At 38.7% G+C, this 10,937-nt stretch overlaps 1 protein-coding gene across 1 annotated transcript; it reads left to right on the top strand.

Annotated features, from left to right (window-relative positions):
- Nucleotides 1-203: 203 nt before the first annotated feature.
- Nucleotides 204-10,199, top strand: SNTN (sentan, cilia apical structure protein). Its single transcript, XM_004676007.2, has 4 exons — nucleotides 204-313; nucleotides 1,597-1,631; nucleotides 5,442-5,581; nucleotides 9,525-10,199. Exons 1-4 carry the CDS (start codon nucleotides 204-206, stop codon nucleotides 9,681-9,683), a joined length of 444 nt encoding a protein of 147 aa, XP_004676064.1. The 3' UTR covers nucleotides 9,684-10,199.
- Nucleotides 10,200-10,937: the final 738 nt, after the last annotated feature.

Below are 10,937 nucleotides of genomic sequence, written 5' to 3'. Positions count from 1 at the left end.
CCCCACAACTTGTAGAGTGCCTGCCCCACAGTAGACACTCAAATACCTGTTGACTGCATGTATGATTAACGTCTACATGCAATAACACCAGGAGAAAGCTCTAGCTAGGGGCCATTGTGTAGTAGTCACGGTGTGGAGGACAAAAGTAACAGTGGCCAAGCAACCATTGCTTAGGAGCAGTCCACAAAACAGAAGACCAGAATATGTGTGGCTGTATGCATAGTACCCAGGACCAAGATCTCCACTTGGAAGGGGAGCCCCATCCTCCTGCAGCCCCAACATCTACTTTAGCATCTAGGAAAATGCCCAAAAGGTCAGTGGCACTTGGCTCTCCTTTACTCAGTTCCATTTACGTTTGCAAGTATATTTCTAAAGTGTTCAAGCCTGCAACTCAATAGCAAAGATCTTGCAAGTTGATGCTCACCCCAATCTAGCTTTAAATTGTATTGACAAAGCAAAGAGCATAAGCTTGCAGCTTTGATTGCAAACTGAAAAAACAATACAAGAAACATAACAAATATCTTTGCCTCTTTGAGAAATGTGTAAATCAAAATTGGTTAATGTTTTGAATTGTGTTACATAGTTATTCAAATTATCAGTGACAGAGGAAAATTGTTTCATATTGTTTAAATATGTAAAGTGATGGCTAATAAGTGAAAAAATATTATTTCTCATAAAATTCCTGATAGGGGACCAATTTTAGTTCAAAAAACTTTTTTAACACACAAGTGCTAGGTGTTCTGTGAAGTCAGGATGGGAGACACAAGACAAACTTCACAGCTCTAGTATTCAAGGGCCTCACAGACTTAATGGAAGAGATCATGAAAAAAGAAAATACCACAAGCCATGTTGCAAGTGCGCATTGTACAAAATGAAAAGATGACATTCTTTAGCCTATGAAGGCAATAGTGATGGTGCAGAGTTTTTAGAAAATCAAGAGGAGCTCTTCAAGAAGTTCATAAAAAGTACAGAATCCAGTTTCCTAATTTTACAACTAAAATAATACATAATCCAAAGATGATGAGCTCTTGACTACTCAATGTTAAAGCCAGATCTTGAACTCCAAAGCTCCCTTCAAAGGGATTACGTCAACGACATAATCAAGTTCGGTTCACTTATTTGGATTTCTCAAAGCCTCTTTAGTCATTGAGGGTTGAAATGTCAAGCAAACTTTGATGTGCTCTTTAGAACAAATTTATAAGGGAGCAAGTTTCATCTTCTTTCCTCTCACCTGGCCTCCTTCAATAGGTGAAATAACATTAGGTAAAATAATATCCTCCAGTGGAAATCAGATTATGTCATTTCCTTCCTTCCATTGCCCTTTGAATGCGAGGATGTAAATACGGCCAGAGCGTGACTCAGGACTCGGCGTGCTCTGGTCAAGCACTTCCTGCTATGTAACTGGCTAGCCATGACCAAGCCTTTCTTACCTTGTGATCCGGAAAGAAAGCAGTTTGAAAGACAGATGTCTGCTGCACCACCAGAATGTTTATTGAGAAACAATTCATTTTAAAATCATTGTATTGCTTTACCTTAGATGCAGATAGCAATATCCAAACTCCCAGAGTCATTATATTTCTTTCCATTTGTTGGCAGCGTTTCCATATCCAAACAACTGGCTTCAATAAAAGGTAAGACCTGGGGTGATTGAGATGTATGATTTCTTCCTTACCATGACAACATGCTGAGAGATAAAAATAATAGGACTTCAAAGGATGCTAAAGATATAAGGGATAAATCATCAAACTTTCATGATGTCCTTTTTAAAGATTCAGGAACTGAGGTCCAGTAGAGAAATTAACTCCCCTAAACTAGACAGCCCTTTAAAAGGCCAAATGAGGACCAGAGTATGGGTCCTCTGATTCCTCATTCAGTGTCTTCCCACAAGCCCAAGGTGCCTCTCCATGGCAGCAGCCTCAGTGTTTCTGGACTCAGACTGTCAGCACCTGATTCCTGAAGGTTCAGTGGAGCTCAAAAGCACTCAATCTAACCGCCAGTGTTGACTGAGTGAAAACAGTGTAGCCCCAAATGTAAATATTCACCTTTAGAATTCAACATTATAGTTAAAATATCTTTAGAGCTAGCACTATTGCTGTGAAAATAACAACATATGAAAAAATGATAGTCAAATAATGGTGTCATTACTTATTCTCAAATGTGTAGCTTAAAATCTTTACAGAGTAATAGGCACAGCTGGCCAACTGGATAATGTTTCCAACACCAACAGTTTATATTAGAATTTCATTTAAATAAAGTCCATTTTGATGAAATCATTATCTTTACACTCTCGCAGCATGAGACTCATGATTTCTATTTTACAGTTTTCACATTTTCAGGGACTCTTAGTAATTGTTCCATCATATTTCTAATACAATTTTTTCCTTCTGAGAGGTTGAGGACAGATTGTAACACTAACACTTTCCCTGCTACACATACACAAACACACACACACACATACACACACACATACATTCTAGAATCAGACCCTTTACAATGGACTATTAGGTCACATTTATTCCCATGCCTTAAAAAACACAAGGCAAACATGGTTTATCTCCCAGAATGTGTTCTATTTAATGATGATTGATTTTTTTAAAGATTTATTTATTTATGCATACAGAACTGGGGTGCAGGCGAGAGGTGCAGGGGCAGTGAGAGGATTCACCAGAGACAGAGGAGTGGGGAGCAGAATAGGCAGACTGATGAAGGACACTGCTGAGGGGAGCAGTGGGTGGGTCAGGAGAGGTCTGCCACGCCATGTGAGTCACCTTCCGGGCTGGGGATCGAACTTATGCTGAAGTGGTTCTAGCTTCTTAGTGCTGTGCTTTAACCTGCTGCACCACCAAGGAGGACCCTGCTGATTGATTTTTAAAGTCATGAAATAGAAGTCAATATGAATCCACCTTTTCTTTGCTGGTTACTGGCACTCATGCCCTTGAACACCTGCGAGATAAAAATTGAGGATGAATATATTATTTGTCTCTGGAATCCAAGTAGTTTTGTGGTGAAAATTTTTGAGTTGTACTAGACTTTTGAGGAAATGATTGAACTAGAGAGGAAAGCATGGAGAGCTAGTTTTTAGTTCTGCCATACACTGTGAATGTAAATTTGGACAAATCACTTCTCTTCTGGGGCCTTCATTTCTTCATTTGCAAAACTAAATAATATAAGGAAAAGTTCAAAATAATGTGATTTGACATCTATTGTACTGAGGATGGTGTTTCCCTCACACAAAACTGTTAGGAACTCGCTAGTTCAAATATTTAATGTTTAGTATTCCATGTTCCAGACAAAGTGAGGAGAAAGGCAGATAATTGTTTGAAAGTCTGGTTAGCTCAGTTCAACACACAGATATTGCAGTCTACAATATACAGAGCCTGGCTTGCACACAAAGATAAGTGATAACTGCCTTCAAGGGATGGGCAGTCTAGAGCCACACTCCCCAGCATGGTAGCCACAAGCCACATGATTCATTTGAGTCACAGTGTGTTATAAACTACATGGATACTAGATGTCATATTTTAGAAACTCAGTAGGAAAAAGTACAGTGTCTCAATAATTTTATATTGATCACATGTTGAAATAAACTATTTTTTGCTTTCTTAAGTTAAATGAAACATACCAACTAAAAGTCATTTTATCCATTTCTTTGTGATGTTTTAATGTGATTACTAGAAAATTCTCAATTATAATTTTGAGTTGAATTACAATTCTTTTGGAAACACTGATCAAGTCTGGGTTTGGGGGAAATGTCTACAGAATGCACTGCCTGAAAAATAAATTCTACATGCAGTGTACATCATGTTGAGGGGCCAGAACTGCTGTGTGACTTTGGGCAAGACAATTAACCTCTCTGTGCCTTGGTTTCCTCCTGTATAGAGATGATACTTGGACCTACCTCAGGGTTGATGCAAGAATTAAATGAGTTAAAATATGTACAATCTTGGGAGGAGAGCTCCCATAGAGAGCATAAGCTCCCTAAGCATCTTTTACACTTGTCCCCCATGACACAAGCTCCAGAAGATAAAGAGTTCTCTTTTTGGTATTATTCATGGCTTTATTCCCAGAGCTAGCAAAGGGGCTGGCAATAAATACTCACCAGTAACTATTTGTCAATACAACATAGTGTGTAAGAAACTAGATACAGTTCAATATTGATTTTTTTTTTTAAGTTCATCACGTAAAGTCCAGTTCTATTCAGGTCAATATTATTAAGTCACAAGAAGTGAAGTAGGAAGTAGGAAAGGTTGACATGAAGAGGCCCAGTTTAACACCCTTCCCAACACCCCCATTCCATAGGCAAGAGAGCCAATAAAAGGCACCAAAAGAGAAATGTCAGTCCTTTGCATTTTTTATGGCACTCAGTCCTTTTCAATCTGCTTTCACATATTCTTCACAACTCTGGGAGGCAGAGAGGTCAGAAATTAGGAGGCAACATGCTGGGTTTATTAAGAGAAGAACCCAACCATGAAAACAGGAAAGCAAATACTTTGCAAAGTATCATCAGTGTTGTTGGGATAACCAGAGCTCCTGTGATCCTTTATTTTTGATAATTTTCAGTTCTGTGTTTGAGATAAGCATATGCTACTTTAAGTCAGGGAAAATACATCTTGTGTTTCAGAGGATAGAGGCAAGTTTAGCTAGGCCATTTGGAGTCCTAGTCTGGAGGTCGGTGGGCCCTTAAATTCACCAGAGACTTCAATGATGCCTGTCCCCCAGTCCCCACGGAAATGCCTACAGAATCAGGGAGTCCAAGGTGGAAACCCTTTCTTTAGTCTTGGAAGTCAGACATACGTTCAGGTCTTTCCTCTGCCACTCTGAGCAATATCATTTTAAGATTCTTAATCTCTCTGTGTATCAGTCCCACGTGTGAAATGGGGACTAATGAGTGTTTTTGGTTTTACTGAAAAATACCTAAAATTATGTCTGAAAGCTACCTGGCATACCTTTCTTCTGATACACAAGAAAGGTATCTGCTATTATTTGCAAGCTCACTCGCAGCTTAGAAACCTACCCTTTCCTCAGCAGATACAGAATATAGACTCCACACAAGCAAGACTTTGTTTTCTTCATTGATATATCCTTAGTGTCAAGAATGAGTCCAGTTATTGCTACCTCAATAGCTGATGAACAAGGGGATGTAATTACAGATTAAAAACCAAGGCCTGGTGAAGTGAGGTGCTTTCCCAATGCCACATGGCAAGCAAGGGGTCACTCTCATCCTAGTTCTACTAAGTCTAATTACTCCCAAAGGAATTTTTGTTCAGGCTCAAACTCTCCATCCCCTGCTCCCAGATATGGGGCAAAACACCCAAGGGAAGAACCACAGGGACATACACGGTCAACCCTGCTGCCCACCACTCCTTGGAAGAGGTAGCTCCAGTCTGGGGTAGGTTTATTTCAAACCTAAAACAATTACTGCATTTTTTTCTCTCTCGCAGCTCTGGGGAAGGGCTCAGATCTGGAAAAAGCTGTTTCCACCTTAGCTCTGATATTCAGAAATTCTTCGGACCCTGATGGTAAACTTGAAAAAACAACTGCCAAAAATCTGCTACAAACCCAATTTAGGAATTTCACAGAGGTAAGAATGAATAGGCACACAGACAGAGGAGCCACACCTCAGGGCTGGCCCAGGCAGCCAATCACTCCAACTCAAGGGCCCCATTCTTGCTTCATTCAACTGTGTCCTGCACACCTGCCACACCAGGAGGTGGAAAGAGCACTGAGGTTCATGCCGTGGACAAGCTAACAATCCAGAAGCAACAAAGGTGCTGAAGAGGTCATTTGACCCCCTCATATTAAGGAGTAGGAATGCAGTGAAAGAGTAAATCTATATTAGCAAATTAAGGTGTAGTGAAGTCAGAATAATGTCCAAGAGTTAGCAAGACAAGGGGGTTTAGAAGGGTGGCAAAGCACATGGAATGGTATGTGCAGAGCCAAACTATTAAGCAGGCCAATGGCCTTAGGCAGGCTAATGGCCCTCCCAGGGAGGGCCAGAAAGTAGTTGGTCAGAGGGGGAAAATGGGCAGCAGTAGGAGATGAGACTGGGGAGGTGGGAAGAGACCAATTCTTCAAGAGGGTCAGAGGAAGCCAGGTATTGTCTCCACGGCCAAGATAAGAAGTGACAGTAGCTGTGGTGGGAGATCAGACAGGGTGAGGGACGAGGGCAGAACAAAAGTCAGAGTAGCTATGAGGAAGCAAACGAAAGAGATGGTTAATGGTGATGTGGACTAGAATAGTGAATGTGAAGGGGTTTTGAAAGGTGAAGTAAACAGGATCTGATCATGAATTGGCTATAACAACTGAAGGACAGGAGGTACAAATAATGATACCCCGTTTTCTGGCTGTGAGAAGAAATGGAGGATGCTTCCATTCCTGGAGAAGAGAAAGACTGGAGATTCACCCAATTTCTTAGTCCTGCCTTAAAACTCCAGGTAGAATTGGAGAGGGGAGGAGATGATAAGTTCTGTTAGGATGTGTCAATTTGAAGATATGCATGCAATATTTGAGAGACTCAGATAACTAGAGGAAACCTCTTATCTACCAAGGTAAGAATAATGATGTCAAAACTCAAAATGTAAACATAAAAGCTAGCAGCATGCAAATCATCACTGAAGAAGGCAGAGACCTAAAGAATCTAAAGGTATGTTTCTCCATCTTTAGTCATTTCAACACCATTTTCATTATTTCCCTCTCTGCCGCTAGCCTATGTTATAATTTCCTTGGAGCTTTTTCTGTAAATTAGGCCTCTCTTTGAATACATTTACTATGTCATACTTTATCAGTAAAAAGTGGCTAAAAGTGGAAGGGTGTAAAATAATAATAAGACTATGAATTCTTGTTTAATATTTATTTTTGTATTGCCTGAAGTTACATTCTATTTGCAGTATGCATTCCTAGTTTGGTAAATAATGTCTTCGGTAAAATATATAAAAGGTAAAGGGCCATGCAGTGCTAACCAGCCAATACTCAATGGTAACAGAGCAAGGAAAAAAAAAAAAAACTTAAAAAGAAGCAGACTGTAAGGTTCTATGTGTATTATGCAGTATGAAAACACAGATGTTATAACTCCATCAAAACATACATGTGGTTTTAGCATACTGCAGTTAAATAAGGTCTCATCTACTAGAGAAAATGGATTCCTTGAATATAAACATTTCAAAAGAATTTTGTGAAATCAATTTCTTTTAGATTGCACAAATAACTTATTTTTTAAAAAAACATCAATTTTATAGCAAGAGTAGGATGGTAGTTGTCAGGGACTGAGGGGCAGGGTCTCATGGGTAAGGTCAAAGGGCAAATTTTCAATTATAAGAATAAGTATTGAGAATCTAATTACAACCTGATAACTCCTGATAGCATAATGTAGTATTATGTACTTGAAGTCTCTAAGAGTAGATTTTCAATATTCTTGCCAAAAGTAAAGTGAGGTGATTGATATGTGTGAATTATCCTAATGTGGATAACTATTTTACAATGTATATCAAATTATCACATTGTACACTTCAGATGTTCACAATTATATTATCAGTTATTTCTCAATAATTTTTTAAAAAGTGTGTTTGAGCAAAAAATGCTATAGTGTGATATGCAAAAGGATGACTGGGAAGAAATATGACTAATAATAGCTATCTTTGAGTAATGAAATTAGTGACTTTTAATTCTCCTTTTAAAAATATTCTTTTCTAAATGAATATGTATCTATTGCACATGTATTGTTTTTGAAAAGCTTTAGTTTAAAGTGATTTTTTCAACCAGAAATACCAAGCAGATTTTGATGAAATAAAATTTTCTAAAGAGTCTTTAAAGAAAGGATGGTGAATTAATCCTATAACATCTGCTTGCTTCTGAAGTCAAAAGAAATAACATATCCCAGAGAGAAAAAGGATCCTTACTGAGGGGCCTGGCAAACACCCAGTGAGTTTTAATAAGTGCGAAAATGAGGACCTAGCGACAGATCATCTTCATGTAATCATCTTCCCTCTGAGAACAGCAGAGTCAAAAATTTAAACCGACATCATTAGGAAAGACACCTTCAGTCTCTGTGTCAACCTCCATCTTGGGCAAAACCCAGAAAAGGCAGCCAATTCCTGGGCTTCTGGCAGCAGACCCTCCCAGACCCCTTCTGCCCTCATTCAAAATGAAAAATGAAAGACACCCACGGCACAGACTGTGTTTCAGGAACTTGAGTCAGCAGCTCATCCAAGAGCTTGACTCAGTATCATCAGTGATAGGTTAACTTCACTGGGCATACTTGTGACATCAGAATGCTGCCTGGGGCCAACACCCACACAGCTTCCCTAAGGCGGGCACAGTCAGTGACAAAAGACAGCAGCCTCTTCATGACTGAGTGAACTTGTCCTGAAATTCCCTGGTGGAATCTTCTGGTAAACTGAGCTGAACATTTAGGATGAAGCCTGAATTCCAAAGGGAATATCTTCTGTCTCATCAGCTTACCCATGATGTGACGGATCTTAACACTCTTATAGCTAGTCAGGCATGATAAACCTTAGCACACAGGCATTTTTAATATACTAAAGCAAGATGGTTGGTCAGGTGCCCAGAGGACTGACCTTTTTAGTTCCTTGCCCTTATAATACCAAGGGAAAAAGAGCAGGACAGTCTCTTTAGCCTTTGAGCAAGTTGTGTATCTTTAATGCCAGTGAAGTGCTTCTAGAACTGAAGTTCTCTTGGAGGGAGACTGACAGAGCTCTTTTCCCTTGCCTGTAAGGTATGGCTTCTTGAGAACAAATCCAGAGAAACAAGGCTGTGAAAGGAACATATCATCATTCCTTACCCATTGTTGTCATGGATTTTTACAGCTAGTGCACAGCTCAACATTGGGAGTTGAACTAAATGCAAACACAGCTCAGTATAACATTGGATCATATAACAGTTTTAATGTCACTTAGGAAGATATTTCTCAAGCTATGGTTGGAAATTGCAAAGTCTCTCTATGCACTACTCGTGTGCTCTCTTTCTGTCTGTTTATGAGGACTAAGAAGACTTAGATGTGATTTATGATCAAACAAAATACTGAACCATCTTCCAAAGCACATGTTTTCTTTTAGCAAATTTTATGACATGTTTCTAGATCATTATATTGTTTCATGGGACACATAATGGACAACTTCTATAACAAATAGTTCATATTTTGAAAATCTGAAAACAGCAATATCTGTGTTTATAGTGAGGCGGCTAGCTTAGCAGTCAAAATTTGGAGTCTGGAGTCAGGTGGCCATGACTATGACTCAAGCTCCATGCCAATAGCTGCTTTGCATGAGCCCAGCTACTTAAATCTCTGATATGTCACTTGTAGATTGGGCATAATTAATACACATTCTGAAGAAGGTCATTGTGAGAATTCAGCGAAATAACCCATAAAGAGATTTCACTGGAGCTCAACTGGTAAAACTGGTAGCAACTTGACATGTTGTTATTATTAATGACATTTATTATTGTTTGTTATCTGCAAGAGCAGGTTGGCACAGTGAATTAGGTTTTTATCTTCTTTGTTCTCACAGGGACAAGAAAACAAACCAAAATACAAAGACCTTCTTTCTGAACTCGACGAGCACACAGAAAATAAGCTGGATTTTGAGGATTTCATGATATTGATCTTAAGCATCACTATAATGTCAGATTTGCTACAAAACATATGGAGTGTTAAAATTATGAAATAAACAGCCTTAAATATGTAGTTAGATAAAATAATGGCAAAAGGAAGTACAAAGTGATTTTTTTTCGTTGATTTTTAATTAATCAAAGATACTTTTCGTGTATGTGGGACTGCCTGGGACGAATCTTATTGCTACTGTTCACACCCAATGTAACTCAAACTCTTATGCATACTTTTCAAGAATGTTTGAATAATGTATTGTCTTCACAATGTGATAGATTTGAAACCACTGAATATCAGTCTGCTTTTGCTGAGTCAATAGTGCCTTAAAGCACCTTCCTTACGGTAACTGAGTTACTCATTCATTCATTCATTCAAAGACGCTAGCTGAACTTTATTTGACACTACTACTGAGAAGACAGTGATAAACCAAAGGAATCCTTGGCCTCAGACAAGACTGCAAAATTCTAGCTGAACACAGATGAACACTGAGCAACTAGCCAATCAATTGCATCGAGATTTTAACTACAGTGATGACAAGGCTACAGAATACTAAAAAAGGTTATCAGCAAACCTGGATTCAAAGGTCTGACAAGGTTTACTTAGATGAAATTATCTAAACCAAAATAAATAAATAAAAAAAAAACATTTGAAGAAAACTTCCTTATGTCTAGCTCTCAAAATCTTCCTCCTTTGTCTGGAATTGAATGGGAGAGATGACACTTTTATGTTTGTTTTTTGATTTTTAGCAAATAAGAGGCTCATATGATGTGCCAGGTATTCTTTTAGCAGCTTTACAAATATTAATTCATTTAACCCCATTACTACCCTAGGAGGTAAGTATTATCACAGATGAGGAGACTGAAGCAGGTTTTGATTTTCCCAAAGTCACACACTGGCAGGCTTAAAAGTTCACTGCCCTCTCTGTGGGTGTTGTTAATTTTGTTTTAATATTAGATTTCATTGTGAGCAATAATATTATAACTCAACAAAAATAACTGTGTACATTTCTAGCACTGTGCAAGAGAGTGCTACCAGCTGGGTCCTGGAGAACCATTTGGCATTCCTCAAATAGAACTCTGTGGGCTGCTCTCTGCCAAAGTCCTTTGTATCTTAGTTGCAAGTAGCTGAATACAGCAACCTTGGTCACCAAAGAAAAGGTCAAATCTCACCTTTCAAAGAAGGAAAAAAAGAGATTATGGTCACTGGAGCAATAAGGAATCTTGGAACCATTTCAACACTCTGGGTGCCCAGTAAGAATTTTTGAAAATCCATCCATCACATGTCTCTGAAAAGGATATCAATTATAGACTCTATT

This window comes from Condylura cristata, unplaced genomic scaffold (genome assembly GCF_000260355.1).
Source record: "Condylura cristata isolate star-nosed mole 26May11 unplaced genomic scaffold, ConCri1.0 scaffold00004, whole genome shotgun sequence".
In the NCBI taxonomy this organism is placed as follows: Eukaryota; Metazoa; Chordata; class Mammalia; order Eulipotyphla; family Talpidae; genus Condylura; species Condylura cristata.
The sequence above is the reverse complement of the archived record's forward strand: the minus strand, read 5'-3'. Positions and strand labels throughout refer to the sequence as shown.